The 20,153-nt window shown below is 40.5% G+C and overlaps 1 protein-coding gene across 1 annotated transcript in view; it reads left to right on the top strand.

Moving 5' to 3' along the window:
• Positions 1-2,589: 2,589 nt before the first annotated feature.
• The window catches only part of LOC104512667 (collagen alpha-4(IV) chain-like), a gene marked incomplete at its 3' end in the record, with an annotated part of 34,495 nt that continues 16,931 nt past the window's right edge, over positions 2,590-20,153 (top strand). The window contains exons 1-9 of the mRNA XM_010155728.1: positions 2,590-2,671; positions 3,945-4,147; positions 6,752-6,868; positions 10,925-10,987; positions 11,967-12,002; positions 12,173-12,214; positions 16,215-16,294; positions 17,283-17,336; positions 19,770-20,005. Of these exons, the coding sequence (XP_010154030.1) occupies positions 2,590-2,671; positions 3,945-4,147; positions 6,752-6,868; positions 10,925-10,987; positions 11,967-12,002; positions 12,173-12,214; positions 16,215-16,294; positions 17,283-17,336; positions 19,770-20,005 (913 nt within the window). The remainder of the gene's footprint in view (positions 2,672-3,944; positions 4,148-6,751; positions 6,869-10,924; positions 10,988-11,966; positions 12,003-12,172; positions 12,215-16,214; positions 16,295-17,282; positions 17,337-19,769; positions 20,006-20,153) is intronic.

The raw sequence follows: 20,153 nt of genomic DNA, 5'->3' as shown, positions 1-20,153 counted from the left end.
GTTATGTGATCTGCTGTTCCTGAACAAACTGAGAATAAGGCGTATGCCATATACTAGTCCGACCCTCACTCACTGTTCAACCCACAGTCACAGAAAAATTAGTTCTATTTAAGGACAAGACAGTGGATTTAATGCCAAGTTGTTTTCTTTCTCAGATTTATCTCATCTTGATAAAGTTAATATTTAGAAAGTTTATTTTTGAGCCTTGACTTAAAGTGAGAATGGTTTTGGTCCCAGTCTGACACAGTTACAGTGGAGGAGTGGAAACTTCCCGGAATGGACGGCCCTACAAGCCCTGGAAGCTGTGCCTTTGCTGTGCAATGGACCTGCTCTTTGAAAAGGGGAGAGGACATGGGTGGAGCTTAGAGTAGCGGCAGATGCTCCCACCTCTCTAATCAAATTACAGAAGAAGACATCTGTCTGCAAATGCCTTCGTGTGCACTCCTCTCTTGCCCCCAGACTGCTCTGCTTTCCTCCCTTTCTCTGTCCTGCTCCTCGTAAAATGAGCAAGACTGGTTACAAGCCAGAGTCCAGCACAGCATGAAGAAGGGCACTGTCTATTATTTACCTACAGTCTGATTCTGCAGAGTTGCTGGACATTTTCATTTCTGTTCATGTGAACAGAAGGTAAATGCATTCCACATATGACTGGTAAGTCCACATAGCTTGAAACATAGGGTATTGTCCTAATTGAAGGCAATAACTGGACTTCTTTTGACTTTATCGATATTGAGAAACAAGACAGAATTCACTCTAAGGGCATGAACCAGATTTTAAAAATTTATTTTCAACTAAGGCTCCTTTAAAACGTGCTTTTAGACAATTAAGTGCTCAGGGTACTCTAAAAATCAGGTGCTCTTTGGTGTCTCAGGGAACCAAAAAAAAGTAATTCTGAATAACCTTCATCACTGCCTTTTTCCAAACCGTATTAAATGCTTTGCTGCGTGATTCTGAAGTATTTGCAATCTTAGGAAGCATACTTAATTAAAAAAAATATAGTCTTGTTTTGTCAAAAGTCAGTTTCTTACTGCAGGTCAAGCCCAGGATATGCTAAAATAACAGACCGTAGTCTTGGCATGGGTAGTTCCTGACCTAGACAATTAACAAGGCATTGAAATCCTAAAGGAATTTATTGGCATCAGATGGCAGAGCAGGCATAATATTCTGTTCATTTTAACTGAGCTAATTTGTCATTTCCACATGAGCATGACTACCTTCATCCTCTTTATTTGTACAGCTGTCCTGAGACTGTAATGCTGTGGTAGTCACATTGGATGGGCACAAATAATAGATGTGATAATAGATGTTATGACATGGTATCAGTTTGGTCTTAACAAAGCTCCCAGTCATTATCAGTCTTTGAGCTGAAAGAAAGAGAGACAATCCACCAGCTTCACATGGCATGCTAGAGTTGTATCAGCTGTCAAACCCATTGTGAATTCGGGATTCAGTGGCTCTGGTTTATGACTTCACTACCTCCTACTGAAGACATAAACCATGGAGTCAATTAAATTCACAGGGTAGCAACTAATGAAGACATTTTATCAGCCTAAAGGAATACATGTCCTGGAAGTGTTTATTAGTTAATTATGGATAATTACCATAGAATGCATACACAGTCTCAGCTTTTTTTCTGACTGCTGTCAAAATCATGTTTCTTCAACTGTCCAGATGACATATAACATGACCAGAAATTTTTCTCTTTGAACTACTGAATGCAGAACATGTACACTATGAGTTGAAAATACTTAAGTTGCTGCAGAAACTTGTCAACAGAATGCATTGTTTAGACAAAGGCATTAGAGCATTAGTGAGAAATATGCTGGTGAAGAATGTTGCATTTTTCATGGTAACAGCTTGTTCGGTCTACTAAAAAAATGTACCTCTTCGAGTAGATTGAATAGTTTCAACACTTGTATTTTACTGTGTTATTAGTCTCATTCATTTCACTTTTATTATACTCAAAATTATGCTTTAATTAAAATGGTTATTCCATCTTTTTTCTGTTAACAAGTACTTAAAAGGGTGTAATAGCTGCTTTAAGAGTACCTCAATTAATAAATCGAGTTTTAAACAGAGGATGTGCAAGGCCCTGCCAATAGACAGGCTGCAATTATTCATGCAAGCAAATAATCAAATTAAACACCCAGAATCCTGACTGTCCATTCATTGTTAACAAGGATGCAGAATCAGCAGATTTTAATACTAGTAGCCCTCAATTTGCATAATATTTTACACTGCTCAAATTATGGTATCCAGGAAATTGGAACTGTTGGTGAAGACAACATGATGATTCTGCCCTGGAATTTTTTTGCCGGTGACTTCACTGGAAGCAGGATCAAGGTTTAAGTGAGAGGAGCCAGTAAACACTCATGGAATGTGAAGTGTATGAGGATACTTTCACAGGTAGTCCGTATTTGTATGTGTAGGGCGTCTTTTCCTAGCCTCTGGAATAAATTCCGGTTCATAGCTTCAGGGCCACTGGTGATCCAGTCCTGCTTCCAGCAGAGCACAAGCCTACGGTATGTTCCTGTTCCGAGCATGTAGTAAGATACCTTCTCATTGTTGCTTTGCTGCTTTGGTTGGACGATGCATACCATACCATATATTGCTTTACATCATGTCCAGCTGTCAGATCACACTGATTTTATTGACATATTTGAAGAGACAGGTAGAGAATAAATAAAAAGAGGTTTAGGTCCCTGCCTGCAGTTCACGAGATGATAGAATTTTGATCTGACAGCTTCAGCCAGTTGAAATGTTTACACTGAAAGCACTTCAGGTTGCAAGCACTTCAGGTCTGTTGCTTCAGCATAACTTGACTCCTGAAGCTAACATCTGTGCTTGCAATCACCTTGGATGTCTGTCGGTCTTTTTCCTTCAATCCATTCACAGAAATAAACGTATGGGCTGTCATTTCTGTGAATGGAGGTTGTAGCGAAATACCCTTTACCGCCCTCAAGTGGTCCTCAAATGGATTGATGAAATTAGGAAAAGAAGGCAAAACACTCATCAGTCGGGAAACACCACCAGTTATAGCTAAACAAAGACAACAGTACAGAATGAAAAAGATGACTAAGAGAAATAAAGACCCGTAAATGCGCAGACTTTGTAGGGTGAAAGTGTAGAGTGTTCACATGTGAAGTCTGATCAGAAAGTTTGCTTAATTCAGTGCTTTAAACCTGTGATTTAATAGTTGCTTAGCAACACAGGACAAAAACTGCAACAGATCCAAAACAACTCTACACCAATGCTGTAGACTGAAACTCCACACCAATGCTGTAGACTGAAAATTCCAGTTGGCACAGGAGATTATTTTACTTCAGGAGAACATGTATTACTTTGGAACAGTTAGTACAAATACACAGAGATGGTCCATATGGTACTGTAGGTACAGATACTGAAATTAGAACTATTTATAGATAAATTAAATTCTGCAGCCTCCCAAACCATTTTAACACTATTAAAATTGATACTGTCTGTAAATATGTTGGCTAATAACTATATTTTTTTTTCTGCAAGAAACTTCACAATTTTTAAATAAGGCATTAAGTTCTGAGAGTGATGGTGGAAAACTCAAGATAATTAGCATATAGTGTGATTTAAAAGAAAGAGGGAGCTCTCTCGATTTGCTGTAATTGTGCACAACATCCCTTTGTTGAAAATGAGCCATTGCTTCTCTGGTGGCCAAAATATGATGCTCAGTGGAGTCTTATGCTCGCACAAGGTGATACTTACATTGGTAGAGCAAGGAAGACTTGCAGTTTATCCCGGGCATCTCAGAGAGGTGGTGCTGGAGACCTGATGAAGGTGAAAAGAAACTGTATCACCTTGAGCAAGTTGTTCAGTTTGGCTGTTGTGTTCCTGTATCATCTCACGCATGGATCTGCAAGCTGGTTGGAATCATGAGTATGTACGCCTTGTAAGCCTTATTTTATCCATAGTATGTCCAAAATGCTGCCTGCTGCGAGGTTTACAGCAGTCGTCATTGGCTTCCTTGGACTCTTTTCAGGGTCAGCCAGGTGAGCTAGGAGCTCAAGGTCCGATTGGCTCCTTGGGATCTACAGGACCAGCTGGTCTGCCAGGAGAAAAAGGACGGAGAGGTGAGAATGGGCAGCCTGGGCCAGCTGGAGAAAAAGGTGATAAGGTAAGAACCACCACAGACAGCTCTTTTCGGTGTGTACAGGATGTAATGTTAAATATTGGCAAGTGAAACAGAACCTCAGGAATCGAAAAGCATTTGCCAAACTATACTCTTGCTCACACAAATTCTCACTGAAATTAATCACAGCTTTCTTTGAAAAAAATACTTCAGGGGATTTTTGCTGTGGATTGCAAAACTAGAATTGTCAGAAGACGTAAAACAAAATGAAACAGACCCAGTCTCCAATTGTTGTATGCCATGTCATCCTCCTTAACCTCAGAGAGGGCTGTGGGAGGAATGTGGAGCTGGAGGGAGGAGCATGGCGCTTTAAAAGTGCTGTACGCTAAGCAGAATGTTATTACCACTTGTGGAGTAAAAACTGCCGTTCGGGTCCATATCTTTCACAGCTGTATAATCCCTGTGCTTGGCTCTTGGTGCTTTATATTAATTTTAGTGGTCTAATTCCACTGATCTCAGCGGGTGACTGAAATCACTAATTTAAGTATCTAGCACATCTGAAATGTAAGCCCTGGAAATAGATACTGTGCTGCTGGTATTACCAAAACAAGAGCAACATTTTGAAATTACATACAGAATTATTTCATTACTTTATAGGCAACTTCCCCTTCTCTGTCATTGTATAATCTTGGCAGAATGAATGACTATGAGAGTTAGACACTTGTACCTGAAGTGTACCATCTGTTCAATGGGTAGGTGTTGGCACTAGTCTCCTGCTAAGCCCATATATCTTTTTTTCAGACACTTCTTACGGCTTCTGATTCATGTTTCAAACAAGACTGTTTGTTGTTTCTCACAAAATAGTATTACATACTCTTTTTTATCCTTTTTAAGAATTAATGACCTCGGCAACTTTGTTTTTTCATGTCACCTGTTTTAGGGCCCAACTGGAGTCCCAGGATTTCCTGGTTTAGATGGTGTTCCTGTACGTATTGAATGAATATTGCTTTATAAAAATTACAGTTTCTATAAAGTCATAGCAAGTCTTCTAATAGAATAATACACTCAACACATTGCTTGGCATTACACCTATTGATATTGTGTCACTTACAGAATTACATGTTTTGCGAAAATGTAAAATAGTCAGGGGTTAACTTCAACTGTGTTTACTGTTGATTACAAGTCCACAAAATCCTAATGAGGTAAGTACATAATTTTCATGCAGGAGTGGGGCAGTGAGGAAAGATCCCATCCCATGTCCATGCAGCATCTGTCAGTGCTGGGATAAAACTGTTTGTTTTCTCTGTCTCTACAGCAGGCTGTAGTCTGCTTGCTGCAGTCTTAACATCCCTGAAAGTACCTCAGATGAGGTACTGTTTTCTGTTCAAACATTCTGATTTTTTTCTTGTACTCCATTTGAAGGAAATAAAGCAACCGCTGAGTCCAGTGATTTTAACCTGCATAGGGACTGAAGAAGGGTGTCCTAAATAGATCTTTATTAGCATGTGATTATGTATTTTTCTGAATGTATTCTTCAGTGTGGAAATGGGTGTGGTAAAAGAAAGATAATCTCTCTTACATACAGTATTTTGAAAAATGCTGTTATTAGCACTGAATTCCTATGCTGTTATTAGTTTCAGATGGATCAAACAAGGTTCAAACATTGAATATTGAAAGTGAAAACAGAACCAAAAGCTGAGTGGGTGTCTTAGCATGTGCTTGTCAGCTGTCCACGCTTGACAATGGGACGCTTGCCACAATGTCTGTAAAATGCAGAGGTCACAAGGCCAAAATTTAGCACAAGAAAGAAGCACTCCCCTGGAATGTATATTCTTTTTTTATGAAAAAGTTAATTAAAAAACAGTGTCCACGAATTTGGTTAAAGAATCTTAAAGATAAGAAGATAATTGACAAAAAAAATTCAGAAAAATGGCCAGGATAATTTCCTGATGAATTTAAGAATCCAAACTCAAATTTTCGGAGGTTCAGAATTGCTGTCTGTTCCTCATAAAAATGTTTAATTCTGTGAAAATGATTTTTCCTCCAATGGAAAGATCATTCCAAGAGAAATCTCACTGTTTCTATTGCCTAGTGTCTAATCTGCAGTAGAACTACCCCCCGTCTGGACACTGGTAATTCTTGTTGGGTTAAAAAAATCACTCCTCAGTTCTTGAATGTAGGGTCATAATCTCTGCAATTACTGTGTCCTTGAGTCAAGCTGTATACTGGCTTTTCTTTATTTTATCCTATCAATCAAAAAATATGAGCCTGCTTGAGATGACTTTTGTGTATGTCTTCAGCTTTTCTATACAGCCACAAGAAAGATTATAGTTAGAAGGCTAGAGTTTGCTTTCTGAGAAGACAGCATGCTACTTTTTGACTCAAGTGAGGCGTCAGTCTAGCCCTCTTAACCAGCCCTGTCCCTGTTATATTTGCTATACATCAAAGAACAAGAAATTAAATACTTAATATCTTTTGTTATACACCAAAAAACATCTTTTGATCACAACAGTATGAAGCAGGGACCATGGTTGAGATGTTCTCTGTTTCAGATCTAGGATACTTGTTTCTGATCTGTTCCGTTAATTTAAAAAAGTAATTTCCTATTTATCATGGTGTATCTCTAACAAATATTAAACTGTCTTTCAGGGATTACCAGGAAGTGAAGGACCCAGGGGCAAGCCTGGTTTAGACGGCTGTAATGGCTCAAGAGGAGATCCAGGATTCCCAGGCGAAACTGGTTATATTGGACCAAGAGGTCCTTATGTACGTAGAAGACATTCCTACTGTCTATGAATATTGTATATGTGCATCTCCTCTCCAAGCTAACAGCTCTTAAAATGTAAGGAGTTTTAGACTCTGGCACTAGCTTTGCAGTGCATAATGAATTTCCAGGCATTCTTGCTGAGGTTAATTGGAATGAAGGATACTTGATGCCTTAATAGATTAAGTTTAAGCTTGAATGTGAAATAAGTTCCTATATCCTCAAGTACATAGGTCTACCTTGACAGTTAACTTCTGCTTTGTTTCCCCAGTATGTAACCACACCAACGCTAATACCATTTCGTGGAAGGACAGCTGAGAAGGAGTACCCTTAAACCATCGTACCGTTTATCAATACTTGAAATTTCTTGAAAGCCTTAATAGTAGGGACATACCTGAGTTGAGTTAGCAATAAATGGAGGCTTCAACAAGTCTAACTCCTGTAATGCTTGAAGATTGTTGCTGGTTGATCACACAAGTGTATTAGTACATCTCTTCCAAAATCGTGTTCTTAGAGTTTCATGTGCCACCTTTTGCACATACCTATTCATGGCTGCCCCGTGCACCCCTAATTTTGTCTGGGTGTGTAGAGATTCAGTTAAAATGCTTAATATTGTTTACATTTGCTGCTAAAATGGAAAGCATTTTAAACCTGTTTAAATAGTGGTCTTAGCAGCGCTCTTCTCATGAAGGTAAAACACAGATTCATGTCGCTAAGGGATATAAATTGCTGTAGCTCCGAAGAAATTTTGCTGAACAGATCTAGCCCCTGGTCTTTGACTTGCCGTGAAAACAAGTTTTAGTCCTGAATGATTAAAAGCTGATTAGTTGATTGAAAATCTTCCTTGAAATTTTCTAAATAAAGCAGTAAACCCAACTGCCATTGCATGAAAAGTCAAATGTGTTTAGTAGGAGCTATGTAAGATGCTGATTCTGCCACAGGGCATCAAAAAATGTGCAGTGGGTGCCAGAGCGAAAAGACAGCAATTAGAAAAAGCATACAGCTTCAGTCTTGGACCTGTCAATACATGCTGTGGAATACACAACCTGATAAAAAACTTGATAATAACCCCATTTGTTATACCTTTCGAAGTAACCCATTAACCCTTCAAATGACTTCTGCTCAAACTCTTTAATTTCACCTGTATTTTCTTACTTACTGTGGTTTTAAAATAGAGTTTTGCCCTTTACAGTTAGCCAGCTGACAAAGGAAAAATGAGACATGGGACAAATTACAGCATAAATCCTCCCAATTCCAGGACCATGCTCGTTGGCAGGCCCAGAAAAGTATTTGCAACCTAAAAAGAATGGGAGACACAATAGGCATGTAGCCTTGGATATGCACACTGAAATTCCAGTCCAAATTAATTCAGCTACCCAGCAAAACAAGACATAGTAACCATATTTGCTTGTGTACAAGAATTCTGTTCCAGCCTCTCTATGCAGATTGCCTATTTTTAAATTAATTTGTTGTGCCAGGTACTAACTTGACTATATATTCCAGCTAACATTTTTGTGTTGTTCCTAATGTTGTCCTGTATAATTTCATTTAACAGCATGTACATATTTGTCAGCTTCACTCTTGTTACCTTGTGGATTCTCTACATTTACCTCACCAATAAATTGGAAAAGAAAGCAGTTTCTGTTTGTGAGCCCTTACCTAAGTCATGTAGAAGGTAACCAACTGAATCTAATAAAGATGGTTTATTACACAGGAGATCACATGTAAAATAACCAAAGACAAAAACAACTTCTGATGTGTTTAATGTGTTCCTTAGCAGCTGCTCTTTGACCTTTAATCTGCCATAGCTATATCCAGCTGCAGGCAGCTGTAACTCTTCTTTTTGTTATACCATTCCAGGGATCGGGACTTTCCCCTTTTCATTCTGACTTCAGGATTTGAACAGCCAGTGTATAATATCAGGAAGCCAGTGCAATTTTAAAGCTGTTAAATTTTGTGAAAAAGAGCATCCCATTTTATTGAAATCAGTAGTTAAGTGGATATAGGCTTCAGTTAAATTACATCCGGTATGTTTGGATTTCAAATGAGAAAACTTCAGAAATAACATTGTAAAATATCTGTTCTTCACATACGTACCTATCATGCTCTTAGCAGTCAATTAAGCATTACAATTAAGTTTTGAAAAAGCAATTTAAGTCAGATTGAGGTTTTGTGGGTGCTAAAGTTGGCCAAGTTTTATAAAACGACTCCACAGCAAGTACCATGGGAACTTAACTTAAAAAAAAAAACAGGCCTCTGGGCATCAGATATTTTTTTAATAGACTGTGAAACGTATTTCCTAATAGATGGAAATGTTGAAAATTATGAACGTAACACGGTGCATACTTTTAGCTTTTCAACTGTATGCAGAGTCACACTGGGTTCTTCTCTGTCACAGCATGAACTTTCGGACAAGGCAGAGTGCTAATAGTTGAAGCCACTGTCTCACTCAGAGAAGAGGTAGGCTTGTGGATATGCTTGATACTAAGGACAAGGTTTGTGAAGATTGTGGATTTTTGAAGTACCCAAGAGCATCTAACGGAAGCTGTGAGGAGCTGTTTTGCTCATCTGGCAATTTTACTTTTAAGGATTGTGTCAGATAAAAGCACTGCGAAATACTCATGCAATGATGGTTCTAGTGGATCACCTGGTGATGTATAGGCACCAGGAAAGCATAGCCTGAGAAATTATCATTCAGTCTCCATAGAAATTAAGGACATCAGTGAGTGTATCATGTTTTAAAGGTTTTTTTTTCTTTAAAGGGAAACCCGGGGCAAAAAGGAGAAAAAGGAAATTCAGCCTATGTTTCACATTTCGGAAAAGGACCTCCAGTAAGTATCTGATTGTGAGATAAATCGTATCTTGTAGGAAAAGATGTCTGGCAAATGTAATTGTTCTCATAACTCCTCACTGTTTAATAAGGCTTGGTACAAAAAAGCTTAAAAGCAAATACACAACTGGAACAGAGAGTTTGTCATCTTAATAACTAGACAGTTAGAAAATCATAGAATCATAGAATCCTAGAATGGTTTGGGTTGGAAGGGACCGTAAAGACCATCTAGTTCCAACCCCCCTGCCATGGGCAGGGACACCTTCCACTAGACCAGGTTGCTCCAAGCCTCATCCAGCCTGGCCTTGGACCCTTCCAGGGATGGGGCATCCACAGCTTCTCTGGGAACCTGTCCCAGTGCCTCACGACCCTCTCCAGGAAGAATTTCTTCCTGATATCCAATCTAAACCTCCCCACTTTCAATTTAAACCCGTTACCCCTTGTCCTGTCACTACAGGCCCTTGTAAAAAGTCCCCCCCAGCTTCCTTGTAGCCCCTTCAGGTACTGGAAATACTCACAACAAAGCATGTAACAATTCATTTGCTAAATGACTGTCATTACAGGGAGACAGAGGTGATCCTGGACCCCCCGGCATGCCTGTAAGTACATTCAGTGGGTTCTGAATGCTTTTTATCTTGAAGATCTTTCAAATTTTCTTTCTTACTACAGTAGAGTAATACTGGGGTTTCTCCCTGCCTGCCTTAAATAGCAAAATTCCAGAATAAAGCCTCACAAACACTGAGTCTCTGTGGTCTGCCCCTATGATCGGTTCATGCTGCCTGAAGAGGAGCAGCAGAAGCAGACCATGCTCATCTGCATTAGCTGAGCTGTTGTCACCCTGGTACTCACAGTTTGCAGAGTATTTTCTCTGTGAAATTCAAGCCACGTATCAATGTGACACCTGCTTCAGCGTTATCTAGTGGATCTCCCAAGAACATGTAGCACACTACCACATTTTGGCCATAAAAACGTGGGAGAAGGAGAGAGAGTTTAAAAGTATTCTTTCAGTCCATTAATAACATGTAACTGTGCCTTGTCCGGTATATCTACTGAGCTGCCGTAGTGACAGTGAAGTTTCAGACATGGTATGAGCTTCAGGCCATGGGTAGAATGCAGTGGCCAGTAGACAGAGCCCAAGTGTTGCAGGCATTTTGGAGGGACCAGTTTTGTGGAGAGAAGGATAAGTTCTTGGTATTTTCACAAACAGACTTTTTGCCGTCTTTTCCAGGGACCTAGAGGGTCGAGAGGTACAACGGGCCCATCTGGATACCCAGGCCAACCAGGCTTGCCTGTAAGATCACTGCAGTTACAACAGAATCACGGCATGGTTTGGGTTGGAAGGGACCTTACAGACCATCCAGTTCCAACCCCCCTGCCATGGGCAGGGACCCCTTCCACTAGACCAGGTTGCTCCAAGCCTCATCCAGCCTGGCCTTGAACCCTTCCAGGGATGGGGCATCCACACCTTCTCTGGGCACCCTGTCCCAGTGCCTCTCCACCCTCTCCAGGAAGAATTTCTTCCGGATATCCAAGCTAAATCACCGCCCTTTCAATTTAAACCCGTTACCCCTTGTCCTGTCACTACAGGCCCTTGTAAAAGGTCCCACCCAGCTTCCTTGTAGCCCCTTCAGGTACTGGAAGGTGCTATAAAGTCTCCCCGGAGCCTTCTCTGCTCCAGGCTGAACAAGCCCAACTCTCTCAGCCTGTCCCCATAGCAGAGGGGCTCCAGCCCTCTGAGCATCTCCATGGGCTCCTCTGGACTCGGCCCAACCAGTTGATACCCTTCTGATGTTGGGGGCCCCAGAGCTGGAAGCAGTAATACACAGCCTTGTATTTTCAGGATATACATAAATTCTGGTCTATCCATTTAAGAACTTGCCTTAATATGAATCAAAACCTAGGAATAATTTTTGAGGCAGATGATTAAAAGATAATATTTTTGCCTTACCTTATGAGTTTGGATGTTCAGGCTATGTTGTTCCTTCCCACGCCTGTGTGAACATGTTTCATCCTGGCAGTCTGTGGTCACGGAGGAATGCTGCTAGTGCTGTCTCCTTATTCCCTGTCCCCAAGGCCACCTTGTGGGAGACAGGAAAGTGTGAAACCAGAGTTCAGCCCTCCTGAAAGATGTGACCAGGTGAAGTAAATTGCATTTTGGGACAGGTACATCCCAAGGAGATTCTCCCTCTAAGTGCTACTGGCAAGAGGAGGTAATTTTCAAAGCAAAGCTGTCTCCAGGCATATTAACTTGTCTTCATTCTCTTTTAAAGGGTGTTCCAGGTTACCCTGGTTTGCCAGGTGAACAGGTAGGCAGTAACTTTTCCTGAAGTTGTTAGTGAAATAATAATTTATACAAAGATTTGAAATCTCCCTTATGGGTATTTGTTACCATGTTTTTCAAAGGAGTTACTTGATTAAATCGTAGTGTCAGCATTTTCTGATTATCTTCCAACTGTGTACATTTTTTGTCAATTAGGGAAATCCAGGTATTGGAGTGGATGGACAAAAGGGGGAGCCGGTAAGAAAACAAATACTATTAAATATATTACTGCTGTAGAAGTACAGAGTGTCTTGTTGGGTTCCCTAGAACCCATGCAGTTGTGACTGCATGCTCCCATTAATCATGTTAGAATGGAAGAAGTAATCAAAGTTAATTCTGTACAGAAGTGATTACTTCAGTGAGCTGCATACAGGAATCAAGCTTATTCTGGCAGCTTTGGAAAGCAACAGTCAGTACGTTAGTTAGCACTGACATAGCAATTACCTTCTGTACAGCCACTGCCTAAGTAACAACATTGCCTTCCAGTAACAGTGCCTGTACCAGACCAGTCACTGAATCTCATCTCTTGCTGTGTCCAGCCACAGATGCCAAGGGTGTAAGAAAAAGACAAGCACATAATAATAGCTCCCCTCCCAGTCTCCACCTGTTAGTGCACTCAGGATTTAGAGAACCAATGTGGAATATTTGATTTTTCCTCTATGAATTTGCACTTCTTAGAATTCTTGCAAGTTTCTAACAAGCACAACTTTCCATAGCAAATCAATAATTTCATCTTTACCTTCACAAAGCCCTGTGCTCAAAGGCTTCGGTCTGGAACACAAGAGACTCTGTGTACACACGAGAGATTTGACAATCCTGTAACTATCTCCACATCAGACTCGGAGCAGGAGCCATGGGTACAGACATAACAGTGTTTTTAGTGACCGAGGAGAATAGGAGGAGATTAAGATCGTCAGCCTTGCTCATCTGGGCAGGTGGTAGAGAGGCTTACAAACCTGAATTTATCTGTGGGTATTAGTACAAGCACATGTTCAATGAGTACAGAAATAGTGCAGTAGTACAACAGGAAAACATGCTGAGTCTCACTGAAACGCTGCATGGAACAGAACGTCTCTCTGCTGCTCCTTTGGCTTCCACAGGGCGACGTCGGACTTCCTGGGCCACCTGGGTCACCACTGTTAGTTGGACCTCCTGGAGCTCAGCTGTTCAAAGGAGAAAAGGTGTTAATTTGTCTTCATATTTAACTGTGCTCAACTTGGCAAGTACAATCCTGTGATGCAATTTTTTCATGGCTGGCATAGGACAAATCTTTCTTTCTGTAATAAACCATCAGCTTTAGCAGAAATCCTGTTGTTTACCACCCTTCCTACAGGCTTTCAGGAGAGGAGAGCCCATGTGTACTTTAGCTCATGTCCTTGAGGGAAGACTCTCTTGGTGCAGAAAGGAGATACTGCCCTTGCTTTGGTTTTCTTCGCTTTTTGTCATTAGCAAGTCGTATTTGAGGCATATTTGGTTACTCTGGTATTGAATCTTTTTTGTGGCTCTTCACTGACACATTTGTTTTTCAGGTCTTCGGCAATTTTTGAGATTTCTCCAATATGATGTTTAGAACTATCACCCCTAACTCTTCTAGGGTGTTCTTTTAATAGGAAAACTGTGATTTGATGTCTGCTTTTAGTACAAGATCCTGTTATTTACTGTACTTCTTCAATATCACACCTACTGCAGCCACAGTTGTGTATCTTAAAACATTAGAATGTTTAAGCAGGAGTTAGAAAAATTGCATTATGGAGCCCTATATTGAGTCTCCATGTCCTGAAGTTTGATTTGCTGGAATGCACACATGAAAAGGTAAATTTGGCAGTGCCAGCACCTGCAGCTTCAACTCAGGGAACCAATAGATTTGGATCTTAGGCTTCGTTTATGCAAATGGTTGCTGTGTGCAGGTGTGCAAGGAAGAGAGAAAGGACCAAAAGAACTTATAGAAGCTCCCCATGTTGTGCAAAGTGTGGCATGTGCTGCTGTGTAACACATGACATGATCATGACCATGTCATGCATGTTTGTAGGAACAGAGCCCAATTAGCAGGTCCCTGCAAGTGAGAGAGAGACATCTATCTCACTCGACAGTTATTATGCTGGTTTGACAGCGTTAACAGAAATAAAAATCACTACATAATAGTGTTTCTTTTTTTTCTTCTGCCTAGTACTCCTAGAGGAACAGGCCCAGTGCTTAAGGAAATAACTATTTAAGAACTGTAATTCAGAACAGGACTTAAAAAACTTAAAACAGCACATAAGCATATCCTACATACTAATATAAACAAACACTTTCCTTGTATATGTAGGGCCAGAAAGGACTGCCTGGGGCAACAGGATACAGAGGGCCACGTGGACCCAAAGTAAGTCATGTGATTATTTTTTTTCGTAGTGATGGCTAGGGCTTTTTTGTTTAAGTCCTTCTGTGGTTATTAAGTTAATCTTTCAAAGCACAAGGTGCTTGACAAAGTAACAGCATTTGTGCTGTGAAATTTAATCACCATCTAAATCAGGGTGAAAACAAAAATGGTTCAAAACCACTTGGACTACTGACACATAACAGACTGAGACTGTGAAGAAAACAAAGGCACAGATTATTTTTTCTCAAAAAGAGAAATGGAGAAGATCTGTATGTGTTCTTACTGGGGCGTGATACATGTTTCCCTAAGTATGGTATGGAAAGACCTGAACTTCACATTTTGGATATCCTCAAGAGCAGAGAAGGCAGAGCCACCCATCTAGAGGAAGAGTTGCTCTTTGCTATCTATTCTGCATTTTCTTTTCGTTCTGTCAGCATGGTTGAACATCAGTGTGCCAGTAAGGAGTTCCTGGATGCTGAGCAGAAGCATCCACAAAAAAGATTGTGAGTCTTCATTTCTGATAGGTTTGGAGGAGGAAAATCCACAGACAGGAAACTACTGGATCTCAGAAAAACAGAAGATAAGTGTGGACAAAAAATGAGTCTAGTTTATGTTAAAAACCGATTTAGCTTTGTAGGCGGAAGAGAAGAAACGAGAAGCCTGATCATCACATTTCTGTGTTCTAAGCCTAGCACTTTTTCAGAAGTTCATTTTCCATCATAACAGGACCACTGTTACTTAGCACTGGAAAAGGAGACACAACTGGTCTTTTTAGATCAGATTTACTTGGAAAAAAATGGGCTTTTTATGCTTGCTCCACTACTGGCTGTTCATGTAGATATTAGTACACTTGTTAGCTATAAGCAGGAACCGAGAAACTGACTGATGCAGCCCAAAAGATGCCCAGAGCTTTCAAACGAACAAGCAGCCAACCTGCTGAAAGCATGTTAAGCTTGGAGACCAAAGCAGGTTTTGTGACTAGCGGAAGCTACGTAGGCACTGCTGGTGGTGCTGTATGAATCAAGCCCCAGCGATTGAGCCTAGCAAATGAAACAAGAGCCATTAACCTAATATATACATGACTTAATAAACATGCACAAAAATTGAAATTTACAGCAAACCTCACTGAGCATCTTGTTTAAACAAAGTATTTTGAATGCACCAGGGTATACTTGGGAGAGGAGAAAAGGGTGAAAAAGGCGTTCCTGGATTCCCTGGATTGCGGGTAAGCTGCAAAATAAATTACTTCACAAATTCACTATAACGAGGTTCATAATATATTTGGCAGTTAGTTTGCATTTCCAAGGAAAATTTTAGGAATCTTTTAAACTAATATGTCACACATTCTGTGCAGAATATTTAGGAGTCCTGCCCTGGGACTCACCCTGTCTCAGCCTTAAACATACGCTCATACAGACTTTCTGTCCTTAGACAGTAAATCTGTAGGGTTAAACATTTAGAGCTGCACAGAGCTTCTCAGGACTAGTACAGTACTAACACTGTAATTTTCATGTACTCCATTCATGCTGATGGTAATTTTTTACAGCAGCTTGTGCTTGATTTGCATAACAGTGCTCACATGCAGCAACATGTCCAGTACTGTGCTTGGTGCAATAGGATAAAAAAATTAAGTAAGGACCAGTCTGGCTTACATTGGTCTACAGCTCAAATTCATGCACATCTCTCATCTAAAGTATTTGCAAAAACTTTGCAAAGTTTTTGGGAGATCTTCCAAGTAATAATCACCTAAGGAACATCAGCTGCTCAGCCATTTTGAATAGGTGTAGTTTTTAATAAGCTTTTACTGTTTTGGCTCACATTCTACTTGCTTTTTTTCAGGGTAATCCTGGTTCTTATGGACCTGCAGGATTTCCTGGAATGAAGGTAAGAAGAAAAAAGTATAAGCAGCTCCCTGAACAGTGAGATCAGTTGAGATCTGGAGTTTCCACATACTTGATAGCTCACATTGCGTTCCTTCCCTTCTCTCCTGCTTCCTGTTGCCACAGAAGTTGTATGAACTCTTTGTCTTTGAGCTTCTGCCACACTCCGAAATTTGGCTGAAATCAGCTAACGGAGTCTGAAGTTGCAAGCAGGAGGAAAAGCCAGTGGGACATGCATAGAGCATGATAGAAAAGTTCCGCAGCATGTTAACTTTGTTTGCCATGGTGACATTGTTTGTGTAATTCTGTGTTATATGCATTTTTTGTTCATCTTCCTGGCTCAAGAAATTCCAGTTTTGCGGTTAAGTGTGCTTAATGTTAGTTATGAACGTGGAACATCTTACTGGAGTAAGGAACAACAGATGTGGGTATATAGATCTACATCTTGCCCTTTCTCCTGTCTCCTCTTCCCAGCTCATGTTCAAATCTAGTTAAGGTAACGATCATGCTATTCATAAATCATGTTACCATACAGATATTTGCATCTAGAGTTATGTCCCAGGTGACTGTTTTATTTGCAAAATTACTTTTTACTTTATTTTTTACCACTGCCTCCATAGAGAGTTTGAATACTGGATGGATGAGCAGATCAGCAGGTCACGAGGAGAGGAGGAGCTGCTTTTTTTTTTAGAGGGTCGTTCAGCAGGCAGCAGAGCAATTTCAGCTGTATTAAGCAGAGAGTCTGATAGAGTCTGCTGGTATGTATTCCAGCTAGTTCTGTGCCCCAGCTACACCAAATCTGCTGACTACTGTCTAAATAACCTGGCCATACATGTGGGGTTTTTTAACAGGAGAGATTCTATGAAGCATCTACGCCATCTCTTGTACAAACCCAGGGAGTTCCCTGAAACGAACTGCAGATGCTATTATAACACAACAGCGTATGGCTGCCTCACTGGGTTTTGTTCAATTAATTATATTAATGTCTTAACGATTAATCAAATTATGTTTGTGTGATGCTTTCCAGGGGGAAACAGGATTTGCAGGTTTTCCTGGACAACCTGGATATCCAGGCATACAGGTAAAAATAACCAACAAACACACATGCATGCACACACATTATACGGTCATATTTACTTCTAGGATTTACTCTTTTCATGCTAGTCATATGGTTACTCAACAATGTGGTAGTATGCAACAATGCAAGTAAACGTTCCTGCTCGGTGCATCTGAGAGTGGAAATTCCATTCTGCGCACCGTAGGAACTGGTTGATCCCAATTGCCAAGAGTTACCTTTAACTACACCAGTATAGCTATCTAATCCATGACTTGTAGTACTCTGCAAGTTATTCCTGGTTGAGCTGCATTCCCCAGAGAGGGATGTTAGGTAAAGGAACCTGCTATTTAAGCAACAGTACAGTCCTAGAAACTTTGATCTATGAACTAGTAGGATAATTGGCACCAAATGAGGTGGCAAAATTAGACTCAGATGGGCTTGTGCACATGATTTACCAAATCTCTTTGCATGTGTTCAACGTGTTCACATAAGTAGCTTTTCCAAGATGCTTACCGGGATGAAGATTGGACTCCTTCACACCTACTTTTGGCCACTTAGATGACACCAGCCATTTTTGTTTATTTTACAATACATACTGCTTCCTATTAGGGATTAGAAGTGTAAGTGTCACATCCAGGGAGCTAGGCAGTAAAAGAGGAGAATGTTCATCTGAAAAGCATGGAAAAAATGCTTAATACAATTTCAGAAAACACAGGTGCCAGTCGAGTGACATTTCAGGATATAAATTTATGGAATTCTATTCTTCAGGCTGCAGAAGCAATGATCATATTGTAACTCTGTCTTAGAACAAAACCTTGAATGAAGAGAACTACTAGGTTTTCTGTGGAATCTACAATGCTAAAGAACATTCAGAATGAAAAGCTGGTTCTGGATGCTACTCTAGGAGGAGCAAAGCAGGAGTGAGTCTAGCCAGGGGAAAGGTCTAGGAAGTCACTGGGATAGGGTCCAAATGGTCAGCGGTGTATGAGCAAGAGAAGTGGAAGGCTTCAACAAAGAAGGTGAGTGACAGGATCTGCAAAGACAGCAAGGTTGAAAAAGCTCATCATCAAAGTTATTACCCCAGTACAGAGGAGGACAAAAACAGTATTGCAGAAATTGTGACTCTAGTGAACTTGGCTCTAAATACCTTGGAATACAGACATCAAGAAGTGTTTATTTCCCTCCGAAATAATCTTTTTGGAAAGCTGTATATAAAACAGTAACTCTTCTTGAAGCACCACTAGTTGCACCTGGGAAATCAGGAATGACATGCAAGATTTGAGCAAGAATCACCTCTGTTGGCAATTGAAGGTTAAAATTGGAACACATTCTGTGTGATGGGTGATGACAAAAGGAAGTAAACTGTGTCTGGTCCAAACTTGCCCTAAGTAGTATTCTGTTAAAGGCACAGTTGAAAGCAGACAAATACAAAGCAACCAAGAGGATTTCAAGAAGCAGGTTTACGAATGAGAAGTGACAAACACAAAGGAGAAGCACCATAAAAATATCCATTTTAGTTACTTGTTTCAAAGTTAGGACTGCCAGGGGAGTGCTAGATCAGCTTCTTCAGTCAAGATTCATTTATGTAGTCATACCTGGGAGGGGAACACCCATGGATATTAATTTTTCTCCCATATGCCTATTCTCAGCTTCACAACAATGTGGGCTCATTTAGATAATAATTAGAAAACTTGCATGTCTTTTTTAAACAGAAATTCATTACAGTCCATTACTTCCCAGAAGCAGAGTCAAACCTTAGGTGGTTTGTTACTGAAAAGTGCTCACCCCGATGTGCACAGTGTTTTAGCTTACTAATGTTGTAGCTACTTAACGTAGCTTCACCATTAACAAACTTGAGACAAGACGTTGTGTGGACAGAACAGTACGTTCTTCAGTCTCCATTGATTAGCCCGCAGGACGAGAAGCCATCAATTATCACTACAACCAGCAAGCAAAAAATAATTAATTGCTGGTAGAATATGCTAGGGAAGTGTTTGAATGCATGCTGTAATGATTTGGAAGGAAGAAATTACAGTTGTGAACTCATGGAGCAAAAGAAAACTAATCAAGTGTAGGCAGAACTTTAAAAAAGGTTAACTTATACAGATAAGCGAAATTTGGGATGATTGCACAGATGCTGTTCTTTTGCTTGGGAAACAGCTGGGTAAATCTGATTATTCCTTAAAAGTGCAAATCTATCTGGACTGCATCAACTCTTCATCTGGCCTCACCAGGCGTTGCTCGTGATCTGCTGAAAATCACGTAAACTGGAGGAACAAGAACATGATAAAAAACCCTCCTGAGAAGAGCTCGTCCTCACATAGATTTTTCTGAAATAAACAGGCTCAAAGAGAATCTAAGATGCATTCAGATTTAAGAGAAAGAAAGAGACTCAGAAAAAAACAGCTGCATTCAAAGTAGATTTCATCTTTAAAACACGTTCACCGTTGCTTAAAGAAAAGAATGGACTTCCAGGGGTTGTCAGCCTACCTTTGGATCCCTAAGTCTGGAGTTTGGCAACACCGTGTGGATCTTCAACATGAGCCAGCAGCATGCCCTTGCTGCAGAGGCGGCTAACAGCATCCTGGGCTGCACGAGGAGAAGTATTGCCAGCAGGCTGGGGGAGCTGGTCCTTGCCCTCGACTCAGCGCTGGTCTCCGTCCTTGCAGATATTCTCAAGCTGTCTGGACACGGTGCTGGGCAACCAGCTGTAGGGGTCCTGCTCGAGCGGGGGGGTCAGACAAGATGACTTCCAGACATCCCTTCTAACTTCAACCTTTCTGTGATAAACACAAAAAACCACAGAATGCCTTCTTTAGATAAAATCCAAGGGCAGATAGG

This window comes from Eurypyga helias, unplaced genomic scaffold (assembly GCF_000690775.1).
Source record: "Eurypyga helias isolate BGI_N326 unplaced genomic scaffold, ASM69077v1 scaffold15497, whole genome shotgun sequence".
NCBI classification, from domain to species: domain Eukaryota; kingdom Metazoa; phylum Chordata; class Aves; order Eurypygiformes; family Eurypygidae; genus Eurypyga; species Eurypyga helias.
Note: the sequence above shows the minus strand (reverse complement) of the source record. Positions and strands in the feature narration are given on the sequence as shown.